At 42.6% G+C, this 26,320-nt stretch overlaps 1 protein-coding gene across 8 annotated transcripts in view; it reads right to left on the bottom strand.

Moving 5' to 3' along the window:
* Positions 1-22,846, bottom strand: part of retn (retained) — a 138,145-nt gene extending 115,299 nt beyond the window's left edge. For 3 of the 8 annotated variants that reach the window (XM_076619565.1, XM_076619566.1, XM_076619568.1), the window contains exons 1-2: positions 22,058-22,845; positions 21,502-21,953 (exon numbers count right to left, since the gene is read on the bottom strand). In XM_076619565.1, the coding sequence (XP_076475680.1) occupies positions 21,502-21,606 (105 nt within the window). In that variant the 5' untranslated portion in view covers positions 21,607-21,953; positions 22,058-22,845. Of the gene's footprint in view, positions 1-17,511; positions 17,618-21,501; positions 21,954-22,057 lie in introns of those variants that run through there. The other 5 variants (XM_076619563.1, XM_076619567.1, XM_076619564.1 and 2 more) reach the window with 4 other exon arrangements.
* Between the last annotated feature and the right edge of the window lie 3,474 nt (positions 22,847-26,320).

Genomic DNA, 26,320 nt, shown 5'->3' with positions numbered 1-26,320 from the left:
ATTATTGCACGCGGTAACATCGATTTTGCGGGCAGGTTGTGTCGATTCAACATCTTCACACAGAACATGCAATGCATCAATTTCTATAGAACTTCGATATTCCATTGAACTGGATCGGCGAGTTATTGAATTTGCAGCATCTTCGATCTATTAACTTTTTGTGGTCGTACGTCAAACTCGGCCTGACACTCAATTTCGTTTCATTTTTCTTGATTATAATTTAAGATTATACGATTCTCAATTATAATTTAAGATTATACGATTCTCGATTATAATTTAAGATTACGATGCTCGATCTTAAGAATTAATGTAAATTCGATTCTCCTCTCGATGTCTCAAGTATCGAATTTTATTCTCTATCGAATGCAAACGATTAAATTTGTATGTTTGACGCGTCCACACGCAGAAAGTATACGATCCTGCTAAGAAGTAGTTTCGCGGGCGGTTTAGTACGAATAAATCGAATGAAACGCAACACCGTGCATAAATCGCGTTGTAACGCGTTGAATCGATGTTGTGGAACTGCTACCGAGGTGGTCCCACCAGTCTACGAAGCTTAAAGGCGGCTTAGAGAAGTGGCGACCGCGTAAAGGTGTGTTTATAATAAAGTGCGCGGTCGCTGCGAGTCCGTAAACTCTGTTTCGTTCAGCGCGACGAGATACGTGAGAAAGCGAGAGGGAGGTGACATATTGGCCTGTAAAAGCTTCCAGGGTGTTGTTGACGTTGCTATGTCAAACAGCATCGCGTAACCATATTTACGTAGACAGATGCGCTCTGGCCGTTCCTACTTTAACGATGGAAGTATTCCAAGAGTATAATCGAGTCCAGCGACCTCGGATTTAAGCGATATTTCTTTGAAATATGGAACAGGTTATCGTTCGACAGTACTTCAATTTGTTACTAGTACGATCATATGAAATAAAACAAGGTTTATACGTCCTATTCAACATTCTCGTCAAATAGAATATCGATATATTTTTGTTCTTCCTTTTTCCACTATCAATGGCAATTCGATCGTGGTAATGGTATAAATTCTGCGTTATAACTGACCTACTAAGAACGAAGCCAACTGTAAAATGATTTCTTGAATAGCTTTCTCCGTTGCCTTTTCACGCATTAAAAAGCACATGTTAATAAGCTTACCGATACAAGATCGATCTTCATCTAACGAAAGAATTAGTTTTGGAATTATTCGATTTCTCTTTAGAGAGACTACGAGAAACGTGGTAATTTAATGGACGATTTATTGGACGTACACGATATTAACTAACAAATGTCCTTTGCATTAGTAGGAAATATTCTGGTGAACACGTGACATACATTTTTGCTCGGGACGGTTTTGAAATATGTTAGCCTGGACTGCCTCTGCTTCTGCGATAACACACATTTCACGATCACAGCATGGTTGTGTCGGTCATCCGAGCCGTTCTTCTCGCAAACGAAATTTGAGAAAACCCGTTTCCTCGACGTTTCGTTCGTATCGAATGGCGCGAATGTACACAGCTACCGTCGTCTTCTGGTTATGGATTTCATGGAAATAAAAAGTTCGCTATTTGCGTATTCCTGCTAATTGTGTATCGTAGAATATCTCTCGAGCCAAAGTTCCCCTCGAACCAAGAAACCAAACGAAACCAGACAAATCCTGACTCGCCACGTACTAACGAAGCTAAAGTTGCTTTTCATTACCGAATTCAATTAATATTCTATCATACTAGAAGGTATTCGTGGAACAACTGAAGCTTATTCTCTCGAGACTCGTGCCAGGAGCGTGCATACACGTGCGTGCGGTTCTCTTTGAAAATTGGTCGCCGAGCCAGCGAAACAAATTTGTAGGTAAACAAGGTGGAACCTCGAGCGAACCGCTCAGTTTCCACGCTCTTTTCGATTGTGTGCTGCTCTGCCATAAAATCACGAGGTAGCGTATAAAGAGCAATTAGCCATCGTTCGTAAACCCAGTTCCCTTTCTTCGAGACTGATCAAACACGACGAATACGCTCGAACCTTGCAAACATCGGTTACGACGAACGCGAGATAAATCACGAAAGTAACGAGAGTAAATTAACGAAGTCTATCCGTTGGAAGTTCGAGCGAATTGGTTGTGATCGCGATTGCCTGGCCGATAAAGATGAAGATGAAGATGAAGATGAAGATGCACGAGTAGAAGCAAACGAGGGGTTGGTTGATGGGTGGTGACGCGGCGCGCACAACAAATTCGCGTATAGGGCGCGAAGACGGTAAACGAGAAAGAAACGGGATACCGTAAACACGGGGCTTCTCGCCACAGACTTAAGGTCTGCGCGTTAGGGAAGTTGTCGGTGTCAGCACGCGACCTCGCTGTATATACTGTGGCTCGCGAAAGTATTCGAACACTTGTAGCCATCTTTTATGAACGTATTAGCTATGTGTATTATACGAAACGTTTCGAAATTTCATTGAACATGTCTATCGTGATCATACCGATCAAATTTCAAATAAATGTGAAAATATACATAGAAATTACAAAATGTTTAGCACAGATTTTAATAAACGGAACAAATTTCTTTTTAGATTTCATTTCTCCAATTATGCTTATGAACGTATCGAATTGCATTTGCAGTTTAGCGATCAATGTTCAAATACTCTCATGAACCACTGTACACACCTTCAGCTGACTGCGTGCAGATCGTTTGCGTGTGCCCTCTTGAGTACAACATCCTTCTTGCTCGTTCCGGACCACGACGATAGCCAACATAAAGGAACACCTTCTTCCACGATATAACCACGTACGTGCGAGATACACGCACCCTCGAATTCAACGAAAGGAACGATTATCGAACTCTTGAAATTCATCGATGACTACGAAAGTTTAAGAAATCGAAGAAGAAGAAGGCGTAGGGAGGCGTCCCTATTCCCACATCCGCCGGAAATAAACCATTTCGAAGTTGATCCTGTCCCCGGGGTGCAGCCACACGTGGTGTTTCGTCTTCTTCGATGATCTCGAGGAAAGATTCTATTTTTAAGAAGAAATCTCTCTCTCTCTCTCTCTCTCTGTCCGTTTCTCGATAGATATCTCGTCCACCGTCCACCGTTGTAACGTTTAATTCTCTTAAGCTAGGAATATTTTAAGAGCACGGCCGAACAAATAAAAATCGCCGACCGACCGAGTAGGTGGGACGGTCTTAATGGTAGAAATTTGTCAGGCATCGGAGCGGCGAATAAAAGCCACGACGAGAACAGTTTACAAGGATGATATTTTTTCCGAGACGTCTCGATGGTGGCAATACGTTTCTCCGGGCGTAAACGTTCGATTTACGAGGTATACGTATAGACGCGTACGTGTACGAGACTCGTGGATGTAGGTACACTACCATTCATAAGTATCCAGAAACTTACTTCGATGGATTTGTAGGGACAGTATTTAAATTTGACTGAAGTGTACAAATTGTATGATGAATTAATCATTCGAAACAATAATTACTACATTTTTATGGGTACAGAAGAATTTAAATTACTTTCTTATTAAGAGACGCAGTAACGAGACATTGCATCTCGTACGTATATAGCCATTCTGAAGTTTCCGATTCACGCAAGATACAAATAAGATTTACACGCAAAAATCTCGTTAGATGTATGGAAAATCAAACGACGAAGATACGCTTGTAAAAGATATATCGATTACAATATCATTTTATCGTCTGTAATTTTGCCATTAAATCGCGAATATAAATGACAAATGTATATACATAGTAGTACATACAAGAAATAATAAAATACATTATCGCTATATTTTTGTACAGATAATTTAGATTTATAACTTGACGATCCCATAAGAGGGTAGTACGTGTTGCTTCTAACAACTAATTCCTGACACAATCGTACGCTTTGGCAAAGTTCACAATACTGTTGTTACGAGTCGATCGATGTTTCCGGGATACTTTTGTGCACTAGTGTATAAGAGTAAGTACTTATACGAGACGGTAGGGCGGTCGATCGTGTGCTCGGTAAGAAAACGCAACGCACCCGTCTTGCTCGCGGTAAGGTAGGTAATATCAAACGAGGCAGCGTTGTACGGATTCTGTTACTAATATGCCCCGGTAGCGCAGGAACCCCTGCGCTGCATATTATCCGATACCAATAATGCGACTAATCGAGTTAGCTTTACCCCTTAAGCTGATATGCAGCTTTATACGAGCTCAGCCCGACTAACGATTGCAACGCGATGCGCGCCGCTGAACGCGATAGGCCACAAATTTTCATATCCGCCGCCCAGAGAATCTACTATCGTAAATTTAGCAATACATTACGCTGAACGATCGACCCACGGTGGCAGGTACTACTTGCGAACACTAAGACGCGAGACGTCCTGTCAGAAAATAATACCGAAGCAAGCAGGAACGACACGACTATGCTCTGCAAGATGAAGACCATCCCTTCGTTCGCGTCTTTCGACAAGCCGGTGGATTCTTTTCTCTTGGTTTACGGTCTAACCGGGATCGCAAAAAATCACGATCGTGAAGAGGCTAAGAAAAAACGCGCAGCTGGACTACGCGGCCACCCTTCTAGGCGTATGGTAATTCTTATTGAACGCGTAATTATATTAATTGTCGGCTTTCCTTTAGACAAATTGCGCCTTTAAAGCTGTTCGGTCTGTTTCACGATGGTCGAAAAACTTTCACGTTCCGATGCAAGATCGACGATTTTCTCCGTTCCTCTCTCTTTTCCTTGATTCCAGGCGGAGCTGTTCGGATAGTTAGACAGAAGCATCTGCTCCGAAACAACCGTGCCATTGGCTGACAGACATATGAATATTTGTATTCGGTTTTATTGCTTCTACGATGCGATATAGTCAGGTGTGTTATTCTGTTTCATATAACTTTTATCGATGTCAACATGTTAAATTATTACGTGCATTTACAAAAAATCACGAAGGTAAAAAGAAACGGTGATGCAATTGAAATAGTTAAGACTGTACAGAAAAATATGAAGAAAAATACGACGAAACTTAGAAGGAAAATTACGAGTAAGGCTATGAAGAGGGCTATGAAGAAAACTACGAAGAAAGTTAAGAAGTAAGGCAGAAAGAAAACTACGAAGAAACAATAGAGGGTTAAAAATCGTGGGACGATGCCATAGGAGCGCTTACAATTTCCGCTGCAGAAACGGCGTGGCTGACGAGTGGCCGTGTGTGCACGTGGAATTCGGCTATTAAGCCGAAACCCTGAACAGCCTATAAAATTCGTGTAGTCCCGCGTTGTCTGCGAGCGTACATTAAACGCTTGTGGTTATAGACCTTATATACTTTCTGCACAGGTGTCCCGGGGTGCGGACTGGGTCTCGGACGAAAAGTTGTATCGTTAGACGACGAGGTAGCCAAGATACCTTGGCTCGTTTCGTCCACTCTAAAATCTCGACGATCGGCTTTGAATTTACTTTGAGAGTGTCTGCTCGGTATCGTATCGAAATTATAGTTATCGAAGTTTGAACAAAGTTTCTTCGGAGTGGCGCGTTGCAACGTTCTCCGTCTTTCTCCTTTACTCTTTTACTTACCGCTTCATTTTCTCTCTCGCTCTTTCTCTTTCTCTTCCTCCCTCCTGCTTTCTCATCGAAACGCGAGCGGCCCTCTTCGACGCTTTACGATCTCTAATTATAACGATTACGCCGATCTTTTACGGGGCGAACTTTTGTTCCTGTTGGCTGGATGTCCTGCTTCTGGGAAAGACGGCAGGAGAAGGAAAGAGGACACGAAGCTGGAGAAGCGAGCGTGGAGAATCAGACCGGAGGAGTGGATTCCTCCAATCCGCGCTCGAATCTTGAATCCTGCCGGCGTGCAACGGATTCGGTCTGCAGTCGACAGGGCGGCGCGATTCGACAGCCCCCGAGCGGTATATTCAAAACGATCTCGCTCACTCCTGTCCCTTCTTGCTCCGAGATTCCCTTCCAATCTTGCCTCTTTTCATTCCACCACGAGTCAGAGTTCCATCTTGGATATCTCTCGCGCTAGCTTCCAGTGAAACCAGCCTCGTGAGTCACGGAACTCCCGTATCGGGCCGCGTGAACGGTGCCTGTTCGCTTATAGCGAGACCAGAGCGAAATGCAGCGTTGGGATGAACGCCCTCCGGGTTAAAATATATTACAAGATGTTTCCAAGATTGCACTTTACTTCCGAGAATGATGATACGGCGGAGGAGAGAACGGTCACGAAGATTTATATTATTTACGCCGGTATCGAATCTAACTTGGGCCATGTTCAGCGATTCCAACGCAATTGTTTAATAACACACCGGCGTTCTTCGGCAGCTATTTAACGTCCAGGCACGTTACTATCGTCGAACCTGATTTTTCACGCTTCCGAGAGCAAACAAAAACGGAAGGAAAGGAATGGCTTTAAGATAGAAAGAGCAATTACGAATGCATTCGATCGCTTTGAAATCCTTAACGTTGTCTGTAGAACGAATACTCAACTGCCGCGTATCCTCGGGGCAGCACGATGCGAAACGCTCCAGCGATATATTCGCAGTCATTTGCCGGCTCTTCCTACCCAGCCCTCTCATCCGTCTCTACCGTTCTCCTTGATCGTCTAGATCCTTTATTTCCCTCGTGGTATTTCGACTAGGTTCGATCCTACGCTGCAAACCTTCCAACAACCTTCGTAACGATCCAGGAAAAATTACACTCGGCAATATCAAAGTATTATTCCCATAAGGAAAACCTACCAAACGAATCTGCAAGCAACACGGATGAATTAAAAAAAACGAGGAACTAGCGTTCGCAGAAAAATAAGCCCTCTGGTGTTCCTGCAACAGCAGCATCAAAGCTGCACGCGAACGAAACATCGTTCAAGGTGAAATGCATCGCAGCTACCTAGTTGCCCTTCTTGCAAACGTGACTGTCTATCCATGCAACATCGATATTCGTAACGACGATAAAACAGCTTAGTAAAAACGGCAGAGATCCATGAAATCCTGCGGCCGATAATATTCGTAATTCAGCGAGCGGCAGGTTCGCGTGGTTTCGAAGACATCTCAACAACTCGCGGCGTTTAACCCTCTCGCAACTAAATCCCTGGCAATTACGCGGCGCGCCATTACTGCCCCGAGTAGTTTCCAAGCTCGCGATAGCCGTAACGTTTTTCGCGCTACCAAGTACATATATACGTTATACAGCTGCATTCCGTAATACGACGTTTCGACCGCGTAAGAAGCGGCCGACGTGTCCCGGCTATCCGTTGATAATGTCGATACGGTATACGTGAGTGGCACGCCACTACAAAGAAGTGTCTTCCGAGTTATGAGCCCGTTATGTGCATTCTGCGGATAGCGCGTTCGCGTATTCAACGCGAGGACGTGCCCCGGTCTGTGTATCGGTGGTATGTACCATACGAAGATGGTATATAAGCAACGTGCACCGGTCGAGAAAGAAAGAAAGAGACAGAGAGAGAGAGAGAGAGAGAAAGAGAACGGTCAGTAAGTACATAGGATGAGACGTTTATATACCCCCGACGATGTCTATAACGCCTCGAGTTACGAGACGCCTTTACGAGCGAATGCAACTCGCGCCAGACGTCAAGAGGCGAACCTCCGTTTCGAAGTTTGATGGCGCGACACGGGCCCCAAGCATAACCTCCGAAATATCTCCCTCTCTTCTCTTTCGTTCGGAAACATCCACCACCCCTCTACATCTTTACGTGTTTATCTTCCCTTTTTGTAACGTAGAGACCAGCGTGGATCCTTTCTACGACCCCCAACATTCTTATTAAAACACCATTACCCTTCCACGAACGGTGGTTTCAGTCCCATTTGGCGTCTGGTAACTTTCCCCGGCTTAACCCTGATTATCTTCGTGGAGAAAATTGAAGTTTCTATTCCGTTGGAATATTTCACGCAAGCAAACGTTATCTATCTACGAGAGAGTAGCGCACAACAGGTGTGTCTTTAACGAGAAACGTCATCTCTCTCACTCGAGTTTATGCAAATGTCCGGAAACGCGTGCGATTTCAAAGAAGAACCGGTCGAACGAAGATTGCAGCGCAATTGTTACAATGTTAAAGTTGTCACGCGGACGGCTGTTTTCTTTTTACTTGCATTGTTTCGCCGCGTGGCACACGAGAGAATTTCCATCGGATGACGGCGTGTTTCCCGAGTCGTAATTCCCTCACTCCGCGTTCGAGTAGCACAAGCCGGCTCTCAGCCATTAAATTAATAATTTGTGGTCGACAACGGCATTGTGAGATCCGATGCAATCGTTATAATATGCAGGATTTTATTATCGGCCCCGATGGCGTATGCTAATTTACTGCTAATTGTATTCCGCGGGCGACAATGATGCCTCGGCTGGCAGAATGCAATCGCTGCCGCAAACGAACAAACGGCGACTACCCGTACAATGCGACCGCGTGTATACCGTTCTACGATTGTTGGAATTGTTGCTCGACCCAACCGACCATGCGGCGAACGAAAAAGAAAAAAGGAAAAAAAAGAGAAGAAGAAGGAGAAAAAGAAAAATAGTCGGCTACGTGATTTTCACTGACGCGCGTGAAAAATTACCAAGTAAAATCCAGCCACGTTATCGCCACGACAGCCTTCAAGGATTTTCTATAAATAAGGCAGAGAATTAACGCGAAAACGTTATTGCTCCGTTAGTTGCGTTAAAAAAATTTGCTCGCCAACTGTTACGTCCGATGAAAGTCGAATCGAAACGAAAAGAGTGTAACAAGGTAATGATCACTTTCGAAGAAAGATATTTATGGCAGAGGAATTGCGTAACAATAAGCGTTACGGTGCAAGGGCAGCAGCGGCATAAATTGAACATTCTTGCGACGTAAGACGATCCAGTCAACGGTAGCATCTGAATTTCATGCATTAACAGCAGGCTAAGATCTACGAGAACGGAAATTGAAAGGTTCTTTTCTAAAACCTTTTCGTCTCGAAACATACGGTCGGCACGTGCGGCCTACCCTCCAATGTCCCTTTTTCTAGATACAACTCAAGCTCCAGTGATTCTCATCTTTTCCTCGGATATCTTATGTAAATACGAAAACGAATTCTAATCCATCATGTTTTTGTGTCTCTTTCCATTGCCATAGACTAGGAAGACCATAGATTACCCGCCAAATATTGTTATACCATATATCATCTTTTTCATTGTCCACAGTTACGTTTATGGTGCTTGGCGCATAAATCAATAAAATCGATCCTTTATTTTCTAAATAGCCCGGTAGTAAAAAGGAAATTCTGCAACATGGCGAAGATTGTGCGGAGGAAGGAAACGACAAGGTCGAAGTTTCTAGAAGAGACAAGTAACAGGGCCCAGGGTTGTCTAAGACCCCCCAGCGAGAGGATCTCTCTCGATCGATAATTCCAAAGAGATACCAAGGTTTTCAATACACAATGACTGTCGATATCGTCGTCGTCCATCTAGGAACCGTCTCCGTCTGAGATCCTCAGGTCCATCCGAAGAGAAACTGCTGTTCGTCCTTGAATTCCCGGGACTGTTAGTCCTCGTGTTTGCTACGCTGTGTTGGCTGCAGCAACCGACCAACTCTTCCTTTCCGCCCCGAATCCTAAATCTCTACGGATGTCCCTAACGGAACCCCTAACTTACAGTCCTCCGACGCTATTTCCCTCGTAGCTTAGGCGCTTTCTTATCGTTCTGTTACGATTTCTAGCAATATTGCAATATTTTTAACGGAACTTTTTCCAACCGTGCTTCCTTCGATGTTTTAATTGCCGACAATCAAATAGTAAATTATCGCAAGTTTTTCGAGAAAATTGCTGCAGGGATCGGTAGGGTCGTAAAACGTGGTTGTTTTCGACGATCGGACGAGGCAGCAAAATATCGCCGATAGAAACGGCGTAATTAACGACGAGGAAGGCGCGAAACTAAAGTCGTCGCGAAGGCGAAACGGTATGTCCTCATTCGGATGGAAAAGAAACGGCCAGAGATACACTTGTACGTAATCCTCCGAGGGACTATATCCCATTACGGAAGACATCAAAGCCAGCGTTACCAGCGGCACGATCCACGGATTTATTAAAATGAAAGTAGGGCGTGCGTAAAGTGCATAGTTTGAAACGATGCAAAATCCTGCGAGCGTGATTCGTTCGTACGCAGTAACCGCAATACCCGATTATTATATCTCTGCTTAGTAAAATCAATTGACGGTAATAAATATCGATAATAACATGCTCTTGGTCGTCCCAGCTACGAGATACTTTGGCCGCAGCTGCACGCTCTGCATGGATAATTATTACAAAAGCGTCAACGGTAAATACCGGTGGATGCGGCACGATATTTTAGCGCTGCTACAGCTGGAGCTTACGTACGCTCGATAACTTTCGTTTCGTGAAAAATGTAGAACGCCATTGTGAACGCACCTTTCGACCAAAAATTAACAGGTATATGGTAGAACAATATGGGAATTTCTTTTACGATAGGGACATTTGGAATGACAAATTTGGAAAAGACGAGTAGTCTTTTTATTCATAAATCTTAAAACTTCTATTTTTGGGCAGTATGGTTTTCTGGTAGCAGCGAGCGTGTTAACAGTTGCTCTAACGAGGAAAGGTTTTATTCTGTATTTGCTTTCGATAGACAATGGTGTACCTGTGACGAGTTGGATAAAGTAATTCAAAGTAAGCAGATAATTATCCTCTGATAGAAATTGAAGAAATAAAGAAATGTTTTAGCAAGAAAATGACTGGAACCATATGTAGTTCAAAGCTAGAAACTTCGATGTATAAATAAGTCACTGATTCAATGGAATATCTATATTCATAGGAACGAGGGGAAATAAATATTTATAGAATTTGCACGGTTTTCCGATCGAAATTAGAAGAAGAAACCTCGTTATTGTTTGCATCATGCTTTAACAAGAAGTGACAATTTTATGGAGAAAATGAAAATGTTCTGACATTGCGGATGAAAAAATAGAAAGTGCCTATCTCCCTGTCCTCCTAGAAGTTATAAAGTCATCAACTGACCTGCCTGGCGACAGTCACTTTCTACAAAATTATTTCTATTGTTTGAATAGGGCAAAAGCGAAGAACGCAGCCCTGAAAAACGCAGTGGATGGTTTCTAGGAAAACGGACCTTCTAAGATAATGTTAAAAGCTATTTTTCTTAGGGCCTTAATCCTTTTCCCATGGAATATTCCACGGACCTTGAAAAAGCATGGATGCCATGATTTACAGCCTTTAATGCAAGCATAAATCACTACTCAAATACACATAAAAGGCGAACTTGAAAAGCGGCAGAAACAGCTGAAACCCAATTGTCGTCTTCAAGCTAGAAAAGGGTTCTACTTATTATACATATATATATTAGAAGGGTTTATAAATCCTGTTATAAAGCAAATGAAATAAAGCTTATTTGCAAATGTAAGATATAAGACAAAGTATATGGGTAACCCACCCATTATTTTGATACAAAGTTCTACGCTCTTTACTAGTTCAAATAAAACATGTGTAAACGTTGTACGAAGCCCTTAATTAAGACCAGATAGGAAAGCTTCGATAATTAAAAAATTCTAGAAAGATCACAAAATCATAATCCGTCCGTCTGTCAAGTCGTCTTGTAAACGCTCTTATTTAACCAACGAGGAAGAAACTTTGAGAATGGAAATTTCCGCGTACGCACTGAACATCGTCTAGCTACCGTTAGTAAAATTATTTCGCGGGCGCTCCTATGCCTCTTATTTTGCCGCCATTCCCAGGCGAGGCGATCGACCCCGATCAAAACGGTACACAACCGAGAGAAACAATTGCCTTTTCAGATCCGGAGTATTTAGGTTAGAAACCGGCGCGATCCCCGATCGTAGAACATCGAGGTGGCCGTACGAACATTAATAGTCACGGAATAGAAGCCTTGGCTAAGATCGTAAAAATATAATTGCACCGATTGCAACAGCGTTATCCAGGCACCGGTGCGGATAATGATACGTGAATGGGCGAGTTACAGCACTAGAGTTGGTCAGGCATCTCTTTCGTGGCCACACACACACACACACACACATACGCGCGCGTATATAGACGTATATAGAGTCCCGTTCCGGTATCGGTGCGCGGGCGCGAGTGCACGACAGAGTTGCCGTGTGCGTGTGCATTAAGGCACAAAGTGCATTGGTTGCGCAAACCACCATTACGCTCGGTGCACACAGTTGCATACTGACGAGAAGCAACAGCCTCCTGCTAAACCGCTTCCACTATAGGCAACGTTCAACCTCGTGGAACAGATTATTCTAGCCTATTAAATATATTAACCAAAGTTATTCCTCGATAAATCATTGTGTTCTAACAACTTGTACGGAAACCACCACCTCTGCCGCGGAACTCGTTCCCCCTTCAATACCGATTCCTCGCACGCGAGACACGAGTTCTCCCGATAATTTCATTCGTTCGAGCAGCCACTGAATTAAGAAGCGAATACCAAGGCGTTCCACAGAGAGGTTCTCGAAGGTTTCTCGAGATTTCTCTGGCATCGTTATCCAACCAACTACTTTCGACCTATCGAAACGCGACACCACGAGGAGTTCGACAGCCACGAAATCGTGTCCTGACGTTGCTTCATCAGACAACGAGCACATACAAAATTAAATTAAACTCGTCTCTCTCCGTTTCTCGCGTGGTTCCACGAAGCGATCAGGTAAGGAGTCGACGACCCGACCGACCTGGAGGAGACCGGTGTACCGTGCAGCAGAGGACTCGGACCAAGAGAACGAAGAAGCGTCAGCGCCATCGGAGAAAGAGAGAGCAAAAGGCGCGAGTAAAGTTGAAGAGTCAACAAGAGGGTTCGTGGTCGGTCGTGGCACGTCTCTGGCTCTCGATGTTTGCACGAGTTCGACGAAGAAACCCGTTTCGCCTTTTTCCTCCGCGCCTTCCTCGTCGCCGGGCATGCACGAGCATCCACGAGAGTCCATCGAGTTAGCGTTTACTTAGGACCCCGCGCGATACACAAGGTGGCTCAAATTAAATATCCCAACCGAGAGTAGGGGTATACTCAAAAATACGAACGATTTCCCTTTTTCAAGTTTGCCGGCGACACGCTACGAGAGATTCACGATCGTAAAATAATGTAAGTCCGATCGATATTCCATTCCACGCCGGATATGACGCAAACTTGGCTCGAAGAATGGAAAACGGAACACCGATTGTAAATTAAGAGAAACTATTCACGATTCTTGGAAACGGTAGAAAAGAAAAAGAAGAGACAAAGAATTCGCCTATCTACTATTCCTAGTTAACAGTCTCTCAATCATCCGAAAGCCCGCACAGCTAAAATAATTCGCTTGTTCCGACACGACAAAAGGATAATGTAGCATAAAAGGGAAGGTAAGAAAACGCGTCGCTGCAAGAAACGGCAGTTTTGTGAAAGCTCCTCTGCGTGAAATCGGCTTGGCCTTAGCGGTGCTTTTACAGGCGGTACATGGGAGCTCTGACAGGGGAGAATCGGTAGGCTCGTGCCAGGCCCATTACCTGCATGGGGTCTTTTCCAACTAAGAGGACCCTACGACCACCTTGGTGGCAGTAGCCACCTTATAAGTCTCGCCTAATGGTCGCTCGTACCTTTTCCTTCGAGGCACGATGGGGTGTGATAGCCAATTGGGTGCTAACCTTAGAAAGTTCCACTTGACTCCTAGAAGACAACAAACAAACCGGAAAGACAGCAGCCTGTTCCGTTCCAAAATCAGATCCGATGTCGTTCTCCACCTTTTTACACCGTCTTTCACTTTCCCTTGGCATACGCGTTCTCCCGCGCCCTTTTTACAAGTACATTTTACCATGCTGCTTCGTTTGAAAATAGAACCAATGCGACATGTACAGAACAAAATGCAATTTTCAAAGAAAAATAATCACCAAATTACAGACTCTTTTTTACGTGCCCTTGGCTAAGTTAGTTTCAAGGGATGACAAAAAAGTTAATAGAATATTCAGTGTCCGCCAGCGAACCAACGACTGGTACCATAAAGACCAGGATAATTTATGAAGCACAGTTCATCGAACAGAAACGAAAGCGAGGCTATCAGAATTTTATTCCTCCTCGTTCGCTCGTAATTTGTAGCAGAAGGAACGTTCCAGGTTGCAATGTTAAGGGTATATTGAACGCAGAAGGCTCATCGCACAGATAGGAGGCAATCTAGTTAAAGAACTCTTCGAGACATCGTGTAATTGACAGTTACATTCACAGAACTAGGGATATCCGTGGTTGCTGATCCACGAGCAATCAACGAGGCGGATGAGAGTAAGTACTTGAGTCGTTAAGTGTAACGCGATGTTCGACAGTTATCCGGAAATTCTTACGATCGGCACATGGGACACAATTTGATACATTTAGTGACGTCACCTAAGATGCATAATTACTATAATAATAGATACCACTTACAATTAGTAAAGAATATTTGACGCACGTTGAAGGTTATACGTATATCATTTACAACATATAATCACCCCCCTAATGATAGAAGTTATGACAATAGAAATTATGGCAATAGATATGACGACCCTCGATCGATTATGTCTAATTCCGGTCATCGTTAACATGATCAATGGCAACTCATTTTTAACCAGAGATAAGACCTCTATAATGTTACTTCGCATCGAACATTTATACGAAACCAAGCGAAATAGCTATCAGCTTGATATTCGAACGTATCGATAACCTATATCACTAATGCATTTACCGTGTGTTATCGCAAAAATAAATATATCCAAACAGCGTAATGACGCAAAATTCATGTTACTAATGCAAATTTTAAGAATAATGTTTTTACGATTTTTTAAATACGATACGTATTCTCAGTTAACAAAAAAAAAAAGGAGGAAAAAAAAAAGAATATCGTCAATACTACCAAGAAATAATTATTTCATCCTCGTACGCAATCGATGCATGTAAAGCACATGCGATTTCGAGCGAACGGCGACACGTGTGAAACGGCGGCGTCACGACGAATTGTCGGCTGCCATTAAACGACGCACGCGAACCTAAGAAATCGAAATCGAAAGCAGAGTGGAGATATCGGCGCGTCGGCGTTCCATCGAACGGAGTTCTCGGCGCGGCGCATACATAAAGGCAGGCGTGACCGCGGCACGAGCTTGGACCAATCGCGATTCAGCCTGGTCCACCGCTTTTTTTTTTTTTCTTTATTTCATTCACTCTTTCTCCCCCCTTTCGTCTACGCGGCCACACTGATTCCCCACCATCGGCATAAACTCTGTGCTCACGGGCTCACGGCCCGTTGGATCGCGATCACGCGCATTGCAGCTGCAACGAGGAATGCATGCGCGCTCCGCGAATCGCGTCCTCAACGATGCGCCCCGATGAACGCGAAAACCGCTTTGACGCCATCGCGGCGATCTTCGCGATAAAATCGTGTTCACCGATCCATTAGTCCGCGTCCGACACCGTCTTTGAAAATTCACGAACAGGGCTACGCGACTTCGCGCGATTAATCCTTTACTCCGCCCCTGCAACACCGTTTCATAGAATCGTCGTGTTCGTGGCGTTATATAGTGATAACTCTGTGTTACAATGGCGACTCGATATAAACTCGTTTTTCCTCGAACATGTATAATTCGTGAAATATCAACCGTTGATGACATTTTCTCCAAGTTGTTTCCGATTGTATAGATATTTTTTGATGGAAAAATTCGATGTGATAAAGCTCTTTTTTTCAGTTGAGATTCGAGTTATACCAACCTTGACTGTATTAGAATTAAAGGAATCGTAGCAAAAATTTCCCTAATTCGTTAATTCTACGCAGAAAATAATACTCTAGCAATCTTAAGTTCTGTTCAGGAAATTATTTTCTTTTTTATTTGCAAAATATTCACATTATGCAAATGTTGTAAACGTACCCGTGATTATACGTTTATCTAATCTTGGTAAATTAGAATTGTGCACGATCTGGACATAGATTATTTTATTGTTGTGAAGTTAGTTTCAACTAGAATGCATTATTTAAAATTAAAAAGCAAAAAATTTAAAAATGTTCGTGTTTGTTACGAACCCTCCAGTTATTCAGCATTGTGTGATAACTCACAAAATGGAAGATACACGGATGTCTTGGATTACAGGATACTTATTTAAGGGTGAAAATGTGACTTCTATTCGCGGAAGGATATACATAGAACATGAAACGCGAGCACGCATAAAATGCGCGCGAAATTTGATCCAGACGTCAACCGACCTTCCATTGCATTACCTTATCGGCTAGCCAGTGGTAATGAGTTTTGGAGTATTTTCAGTACACGTGTACTGCAAACATGCCAGCATTGTGCATTTGCATTATTACGAGTCACTGAATCCGTACAACGTTTGCTTTTTTTTTTGTATGCGAGATAGAGAGACAAGACAAACTGATAAAGGAGCAGGTTAATACAGAAAAAAATTACTTTTGGTATACCGTATACAGTAACTCGATCAAAATGAAAAGTACACACTCTATGATAGTAAATGTCCAACACTGGACACCCGACATGCGACATTCGAAATGATGGAGTATCGTAAACGCAGTGTCGAGGTAATTTCTCTCTGTATCAACTTGTCTCGGTCACTCCCATACGTAGATAGGTACGACTATGAAAATTAAGCATCTGTCAGTCAAATAATACGAATAGAACGAGTCCAGAAATCCTTTTGTTCTTTTCTTGGTCGAGCATATTGCAAATGTATCTGCGAAGTAAAAAGAAAGAAGGGAAGAAGAGATTGGTGTTTGCAATTTTCAGTCCGGCTTTGCTACGGGCCGGGGCGCGGCTAAGGGTCGAGCTCCGGTAGGATATTATCTTCAAAATCTAATTATGAGATTTTTATAGGGCTATCGTAAAACGGCCGAATAATAGTTGGCATCTCTTGGAGGGAGGAGGCTAGGGCCGTGTTCCGCCATAATCTTCCGCCAAGATAATGGGGAATAGCACGACCAACCCCTCCAATAAGAAACACTGATACACTGTCAAGGACGTTCTTCGCCTAAAGTCTGTCCCTAATGAAAACCTCTATCCAACATAATTGGTCGTTCCTCTGCGGGAATGTTAATTAGAGAACGGAAGATAGCACCTTGCCAACTGTCAAAGTTGTATCAAAAGATGTCGAACCACAAAACAGTCGTGAATGATCATTCTCTATATACCTATATGATTATACTCCAACCACTTGCTATTCGCAAGAATAAAGATCAAACTGTTCGATGGATACCTATCTGAAATTTGACTCGAACAGGCTATTAACGTGTTCAACAGGATGTCGGTCATCGGTGAGCAACAAAAGATTTTCAAGGCTGTCATAAGGTAATGAATATGTAAAAGTATGTACAACACGCAATATCATGGATATCACGTTTCGCGGAATATAAGTAATAGAATTAATTATATATTTCATTGTTCATTGTAATTTAAAATTATAATACGACCTTACTGAATAGAACGCGTCACCCGAAATCGACTCTACGATGATCATGCTAGACTGTAATCACATTCCATGCGAGTACTTAAACCTTGTCACCCTGGCAACTACGTCGAAACAATCAAATATAAAGATTCTTACGGGTATACGCGTTTCCATCTTCAAACGTTTCATTCGTCCGAACATTCATCGACCTAAACTCAACTAACTTGACTGTCCAAATTTGAAAGAATCTCAAAAGGGTACCCTTGTTCCAGGGTGGCGCTAGCAGCACTGCCACGACAATGGTACCGCACATGTTTTACCTGGTCCCGTCCTAACGAAACATGACGTCACGACATGGCGTCTGCAGGTGAAACAGCCAGGCTAGCCGTGTATATAAGCGAGCGCACTCGCTAGCCGATCCGATTGGCCGAAAGAGGAATCCCCGCCTTTGTACCACGTTCTGCACACCGTTTGCCTCGACGTTGGACCCAGCTAAGCTGCCCCTCGTGCCCCCCTCTTCTCACGTTCTTTCGCTCCCTCTCCTGTACTACCTGGATCTCTATCTTCACCCGATTATCGCCCTCTCCTTTCTTTCCCCCGTTTCCAACTCTTTTCCCTCTCTTTGCGCGCGCGCGCGAATTACATCGCCCCTCTTTCTCCCCGTTCCGTCACACAGCTCACCCCTTAACGCGACCGTACGTGCAAATACTCGACGTATAGAGTGGCCTGTGACACGAGCTCACGCACACGCTGACAACGAGCTCAGACTGAATCAACCGGGTTCGTGTTTACACCTCTCTCGTGGCGCAACGACAACGCGACGCGTCGCGCCGTTCATCCCCGGGCAATTCGCTCGCTGTTAAGGATCTTCTTCCCAGGCGAAACCCTCGTTAACCCGTTCTTATTCTCCTTGTTTACAGTGCTATTTAGCGATGGGCTCAAGCACGTCGCAGATACACGGCCGGTATTAAGTATTGGGACACTTACTTGTTACACTTAATGAAAAGCTTGAACGTATATTAGTTGATTTGGTACATACTTGGTATAAGTGGAGCGCAGATTTTTATGCGTTTACGTGATATTTGAAGATATTATCGTGGTACTAGCGCGGTATCATGCAAAAATATACAAATGTTAAAAATATGATCTGTTCGTAATACCCAGCGAACGAAATAAATCACCATCTAGGTTCCATATTTTTTTAATCGTGTTTATGAGAAAATAAATTTGCAAAAAAATCTGCAATTTAATTAGAAGCTATATACGTATACATGATGGGAATAAATAGATTTATGATACAATAGCAAGAAAATGAAGACAGCGGAATGTATCAGGTGTCCTAATGCTTATTTCGTTTTATAAGGAAATAATAGATACACAACATTATTTGTTTTATATTATTTTGTTTTATGGAACTGTTCCATTGGAATTCTATTATTTCATTACAAAACGAAAGGAATTTTTATACATTACCTCTGTTAAACTCCTAAATTTTTCATAAAAATCGAATGAAATGGTAATGCCTTTCTGGCTCCACAATTCAGTTATTCATTTTTACTATTTATAAGGTATCTAATTAGTCGAAATATCGTAGTTATCAATTATAAATTATCAGAAATTTTTTAATACTCATTCCGAAATTGGAGACGAATTCGCGAATAATACTTTGCAAATACGATACGATGAATTTGATTCGCATTTATAAGTTACGATATACACAGATATATACTGAACTTGATCCCATCACTCGCGCTATCATCGTTCAATCAGCGACTTTTCCCTCACGTGATCTCGCGACCGACATGCTGCACCGCTGCGAATGAGATTACATAAAATTTGTTAAATATACGCGGCATAGCAGGGGTCGTGCGTATCGATGAACGTATTTTTAGAACGGACATATTGCAAAGATCGAAAATACGGTGCTTCCTGGATCTCGTTGGTTGATCCGCGATGACGGGGAGTGGGAACGTTCGGATACTTCGCTACGGGTTATTATTATTCCAAAGTATTGTAATGGGGCCGGCATTGCAAGTAGGGAAGCGTGTAAAAGACGTGGAAAAGAATAGACGATAAAAGAAAGGATAAAAATATCTACGCACACGAGAATATTTTACTGCAGGAAATAACCGAGAGATTGAAATTGACAATAACCATTGAGATTCGTGACTGGAGAGACGGCCATCATTTATATTGTATTTCTATGAGTGTAAATTGCAATCTGCGGAACGTTTTTACGAAAGGTCGGTTATTGCTTCGTAATTTATTGGTGTTGTTCGTCCGTTTGTGTCTGCGACCAAAAATTTTCCTTTAAAGCAGAGCGAATTTTACTGTATATATATATATAAATTATAAATGAATTAATAATTATATATAAAATAATTATATGTATATAAATTATGTATAAATATATATATAAATTAATATATATATAATAAATTACGTAGCAATATATATATATATAGTAAAATTCGCTCTGCTTCAAAGGAAAATTTTTGGTCGCAGACACAAAGGGACATATATATACATATCGGCGATATCTTTAGTAGAAAAATAAATACCTATTTATCCGAAATTTGTGACGGATGACATCAGTGCTGCGATAGAATAAAAGCATAGTCGTTAAAAATTAATTTGTTTGCTATGAAATCATGATGTCACAATAGATTACGAATTTTAATGACGTCACTATTTAAGCATTAATGGGGCATAAAGTTGTCCGATGTAAAGTACTTAAATACATTAATGAGACATAAAGTCGGGGACACTGCAGACATCCGGGCACGAAAGTAATAAATCTTTTTGGATTTCATAAACGCCCTCTACAACTTATATCTTATCTTTGAAATTACCGTTTATGAAGAGAAATTATCCCGTAAGGACGAAGTTCAACAGTCATTTCGCATGAGCAATGAATTTCGTACAACATCGTATGAAAATCCATTATACGTATCTATAATAAATGGTATACACGATTTAAGATATAATGCCAATGGAAATTGAAGATGGAAAGAGAAGCGAAATTCAAAGCTTGAGGGCACTATCGTGAAAGGGTTGCCGTTGAAAATTAAGTCGACTATGGACAAACTTGCCAACAATAACAGTGCTAATTCTGCTGCGAAAACGACCGAGGTGCCTTTTTATTTGATATAGCTTTATCTTTCCTCTACCAAGGATATCGTTATTCTTAGAACGCTTGTGAACTCGGTCGTATAAGAATTTCGCGATATCGACGATCCATAACAATATCGTCGAAATTATTCAACCTTCGGTAGTATGTTGGTATTACCTTTGCGATATTCTAAAGAAGATTTCAAAATACACAAGAATTATCACGCCTAGCATTTACGAAGCATTAAATTCATCGAAGTTTCTAGGACGATCACGTTATAAACAAGTCGAATGTGACTTTTATATCAGGATAGGCACGTGCATAAAACTCGTAGCTGAGATACATAAAAAACGCTTACGAAGCCGCAAAGGCGGTCGGTCTGGCATTGTTTGTAAACCATGCTGCCCTTCTGGCACATTGTAGCATTTCGCTGTATTTTCAGTGATGTGTATCGTAAATACGTAAATACACGGCCGTTCTCTATTGTCAGCCAATTTTATCCATCGACCAATCGAAAATTCGTGACAACAGGATACGACGCAATTCTGTCCGAGTTAAATTACATTTTTTACGTTCGATGATAGAATTAACGAATTTTCGATGCTATTGTTAGTTACAGTTTACAATCATTGTTTCCGTTATGTCTGTAGGAACATAAGAATATCGAGACACGAGTCTGTCGATCGAGTATCGATTTTTTGTGAAACTATCATTTAGAAAGATGGAGAGGCAAGCCACGTGATTATCGATAGTCGAGGCATTCAGAGCAAAGATAGTGGACTAAACCACATTTGTATGCATTAACTTATTTCAATGAACTATATTAATTGTTAAAAATCAATTGTTACACCGAATATTTTATGTTCGTATCGACTTTAGATAGCGGATTCACTCGTTTTATCGAATGTTAGGATTAATTCATTTTTGTTCACAATGCGTTAATTATTAATCCATATTTTTTTATATATACATCCAAGTCCTTGTACGAAGAAAAAAAATACGATGGAATATAAATAAAAAATGAAAAAACTTACCAATGGACTATCAGGCGTACGTTGGTGATGGGTAATAGGTATGTTGACCATCGCTACCCCTCCTCCGGGATTTCCCATGTCCTGATACTCGTCGCTCATTTCCATCGCGTAGGATGGCAAGGGTTCTCTGTTCTTCACCCGAATTTTGACTGTTTTACCGCAACGCGGTTGCCCACGACACGAGTGACCGCAGCAGAACACGCTGCCAAAATACGAAAAAGAAAGGAGGAACCGATGGTTCGCTCTCGTTTATCACCGTTTACGAAAGAAACGAGATCACGGCGTGAAGCGAGTCGCGCGCACGATCGCAAGTATGATTTTTATCCTCGATAAACACCAACCGCATGTGACGCGAAACAAACGAATTAATATCGGCTCCGTCGGTAAGTGTCACGTTACCGGTGAAAAGTAACAGAGTTCGAAGTACGCCTCATCGACACCGCGAAGAAACACTGTAATCGAAACAACGAGAATACATGTTCATGCCTTTAGTTGATACGTTTGTGTAATGCAACGAAACGTTCGCTGTTCTTACACAAAAATTCACAATACCAACCAATTCCAATTTCCAATGGAAGATAAACTCGATCGATGTCGTCTCAGTAAATTGTGGGTGTTCTTGGATCGACGTCGTAAATTTGTTCTGTCACTGAAGTAAAAGCACACGCGACGCGCTGATGGCATGCGCGCGAGCTTTCTATCGCAAACGTCCAAGTCGTCTCGCAGCCGATACACAACACACTACACAGTGAAGAAAAAAAAGGTGGAGAGTTTACGAGGGAAGAGCGCGCACGCGTACACTTCGCCTGCGTGTTGCCCAGTGTTGTGTGTGGTGCAGTGGTAATGCGCGCACTCTGCGTTACCAAAAGGGACTATACTCTAAGGAAGTAGGAAGAAAGGACAGATCGGGGAGGGGAGGGGAGAAGGGGAAAGAGAAGACTCGTAGCTGGATTTGGAGGGGTGAAGCCAGGAAAAAGGTACAGGACACGCGGTAATCGGGTGCGTTCGCAAGATTCCACGAACGTGACAAAGACAGATTGTGACTGGTACCGATTTCGTGACTACACAGGGAACTCGCCATCGACGTTGTTCCGCATCGTAGCAACCAAACGTAGTCGAGAACGACTACGATTCAGAATGATTGTTGTAAATATAATAAAGGAAAAATCGTAACAAGCTCACCGATCAGATGAAACGGTACGCGAAGAAACGAGACGAGAACGGACCGGCAAACGATGACCCGGAGAAACGGTGGAACTGCCGAACACAGAGCTGACGCGCGCACACTCGCGTCCCCTTGCGATCTGACGCCGGGATATTCCGTCGTGTTCGCGATCCCCTCTACTATTCCACGCCTTGGTACAGACTTCGAACGTTCGCTGGCGGAAAGAACGAACCGGCAGGCGAAATAGTATCCAGTGGGCGGAGGCCTGGGACGCCAACGCCGTCTTCTGGCAGCGCATACCAGGCTGTGGTAGGCGGTAGACCGACGGGTTACGCCCGGTATCGACACCTCCCTCTTTTCCCTCATCTCTCTACCGTCTTCTTCTCTCGTATATCTTCCAGTCGTCCTTTCTTTGCTCCCTCCCTTCTCTCTATGCTCCTCTTGGCGCACCCTGCCGGATAACGACCCCTATGTGGCGAACTCAAGCGTAGATGACGGAGATTTTCGGTGCGGTAGCACGAATTTCCCTGAGAGTTTTCGCTTCCGTTTCATCTCGGTCACTTGACCCTGAAATATCCAGTGCATATTCTTTGCGCGAAAATTTAAAGTAGTTTGCAATAAATCTATCGATACGATGATTTTCTGCAACACTTCCTGACGAGGAATTCAATTATCAAACAGAGTACTGTTACCGTGGTTGATAATCATCGTCAGCCATGTCCACGTTCCGGTTGACGTCTATATTTTTCTCCATTTTCTTGCACGCTCGTTAACTCGTGTGCTGTCTCGAGCGGGCGAGGGCTCGATGGAAACGGCCGAGTCCATTCCCGATCCCCCTTGCATTTTCATACTGGTATCATGTTCCATCGAGAATATGGCTGCGTAAGGTCCCTGCTAATTGACCATGATTGCAACGATCTTATTCGCGATACTACGCGAAAAATGTCAGTCACGAGACCTACCTTCTCCCTTTATTAGGCAACAGATCGTGTTCCGTGATAAAAACGATGTTTCCGGAGAAAATTGTAGACTACTATGTATCTGACTATGAAAGAGTCGTGATTTGGTTCGAGTTTCCGAGGATTCGTATCGCGAAATATAAATGAATACGTAATCTCGAAAACATGGCCGTTGGACTGTGAATGTATTTTGTAGGTGAAATCGGCCATGAACGCAGCAACATTGTACTGATCTGACTGTTTATTCGTAAACGATCCCTTTTGTCTATACACACGCGGACTTTCGTTTACACCCAAAAACCTGAGCGAAAATAATCGAATAATGAACGAAATATAATGAACGTCAAAGTACTATTCGTTTTTATCTTCCAAAAAATTACAGTCATCTGATTTCACATAGAGATTTTATTATTGTTATTATTAAATTTTATTTCTTAAGTATCTACTTTGTTGTATATTTCTTTTTCAGAATCATATTCATTTATACAAAATTAGATATTCAGTTCTTCAACCAAGTTCTCCAACTACAGGTGCGATTACAAACGTTGGGTGATATTCGCCAACATGGACGGAACGTTAGAAAAACACAAACCCTGGCATCTGGATGTCGTATAAAATTGTTCCCACGAGCAACAAGCGACTTGTATATATGTATATAATTGGCAAGACATAGCGTTGTAAACAGACAAGAGTATCGCAAGTGTCTTTCTTCGTAGTACACGAAGTAAGTAAGTGCCGTAGTAAACCATGCGGGACATCGGTGATCGCGCAGGACGAGATCGAAGAGGACACAAGCAACGAAAAGAAAGAAAAGAAGAAACGAGAAAATGCAATACATGCACTTGCCGATAAGTGGTATTAAAATTTAGATCCATTCGTCGATCAGTTAACATCCTGATTGTTTGATCTGGTCAATTATACGACGTAGTTACCACGGTTCGTTTTGGTAGATACCTATCATTCCTATTCGTCAATTTTTCTCTGTTTTCTCGAATACACAAAAATACTGTTTTATTTATTTAAACTTCGTTCATTACAACGATGTTTTATTTAATGATCACGGTGAAGCTTCGTTCTGATCGATTTTTCGTAAGGCATCGAAACGATATTTCGTTCGTATAATAGAAATGCACAATCAGGTATGTAATTAAATTCAATCGATGAAAATTCCATAAACCGACTGTGGATACCAACTACGCTTATTTAAGTAATTCATTTTTCTCGCTTCTCCATCTTTGTTTCTTTCCTTCGTAGTGCAAACATTAAGGATACGTATGTTAATACGTATTCGAATTTAAGAAACTACAATATTTTCTCACAAAGATAGACAGGGTCAAGGAGAAAATAGAATACGAACTGGCGTGGATGGAACAGAACGAAAATACTGGAAAAGCGACGCGGTCACTACGATTTTCTCCGGCCTGCAACGTCTGCGCGGAACATGCACCCTCTTTAACTCTCCGCGTCCCGTTTCGCTCTCGTTTCCTCTTCGTTTCTCTACGCGGTTCGTCCTCCTTTTTCCATCGTGTATAGTTTCAAGTCCTACAGCTTCTCCTCTTTCATTTTCGCCTCGTTCCCCAGGCTTCTGCCGGTTTCTCCCGCGCGTTTGTACGCCATCTGCATGCGCTCCGCGTCACATATACAGACAAGATGGCGTATACGCTGTTCGTAGTACAAATTGCAGGTAATTGCAGCCCGCGGAGAGGGCTCTCCTCCTCCGCCAACGAGACGAGGAACGAAAGGGAGAAGGGCTGGCCGAAGTGGAGAGCGTGTGAAACTGCGAATTTTATGATTTACAAACGTGATCCTTTATAAGGGTATATGGATCTACGCGAGGAACGAAGCGAACCGCAGTTAAGAACCGCCCCTGTGACCTCGCGGACCAACCGCGAGATAATTGCACGCCACGGACGATGTACGATTTACTCGTGCGATTTGCGATTCCGCTCGGTTGGTCGAGTCGAGGAAATATCGACTGACCGAAGAGAAATTTGGTTTTTCCTTATCGGCACTTTAACCATTGCGATATATCGGTTTATTCGGAACGTAAATATCTCGTGGTTCTTTGGGAAGTTAGGCGTATTTACGGGACGTTGAATGTGAAAACGGAAAAAATGTAATTTGGATTAGAAACCATTCGAGCGGTATTAAAAATCATCGCAAGCGTTTATACGTTTATACGTAACTCAAAGGTGCAACAATTTATCGTAGAGCAATGCATATAATGCGTAAAAATAAATAAAATATCATGGCCATTTAGTAGCGAAAACAAATTTCTGCGCACAAATCACTATATACGTATCGTGACTCATCGCACTGACTGTTATAACCAAGCAAACAAAACCGAAGGAATCCAATAAGTTTGGATCGGTACATTATTTTATTCACAGCGTTAATTGCACTTACGCCATTCACTCGTATAACGCAAAGCAGTAAATAAAATAAAATTCGTGCCAGCTTTCCACCAAATGTATCGAGTAGATCGCATCCATGGTCAAGCATGGAGGTCACCTTTTCCTTTAGTTATGGATTTAATTGCGAATTGAAATATTTTAAAGGAAACAATTGGAAAGTGAACGTTGAAGAAATTACAGCTCGCCTGGATTCGTTCGATCTTTTGCACAGCAAGTGAAAACCCATCGGTCCTCTAATTTCCGAGTCGGTAGGTAGTCATTGTCCGTTACAGTATTTCTTG

The sequence above is a fragment of the Bombus vancouverensis genome, chromosome 6 (genome assembly GCF_051014615.1).
Source record: "Bombus vancouverensis nearcticus chromosome 6, iyBomVanc1_principal, whole genome shotgun sequence".
Classification (NCBI taxonomy): Eukaryota; Metazoa; Arthropoda; class Insecta; order Hymenoptera; family Apidae; genus Bombus; species Bombus vancouverensis.
The sequence above is the reverse complement of the archived record's forward strand: the minus strand, read 5'-3'. Positions and strand labels throughout refer to the sequence as shown.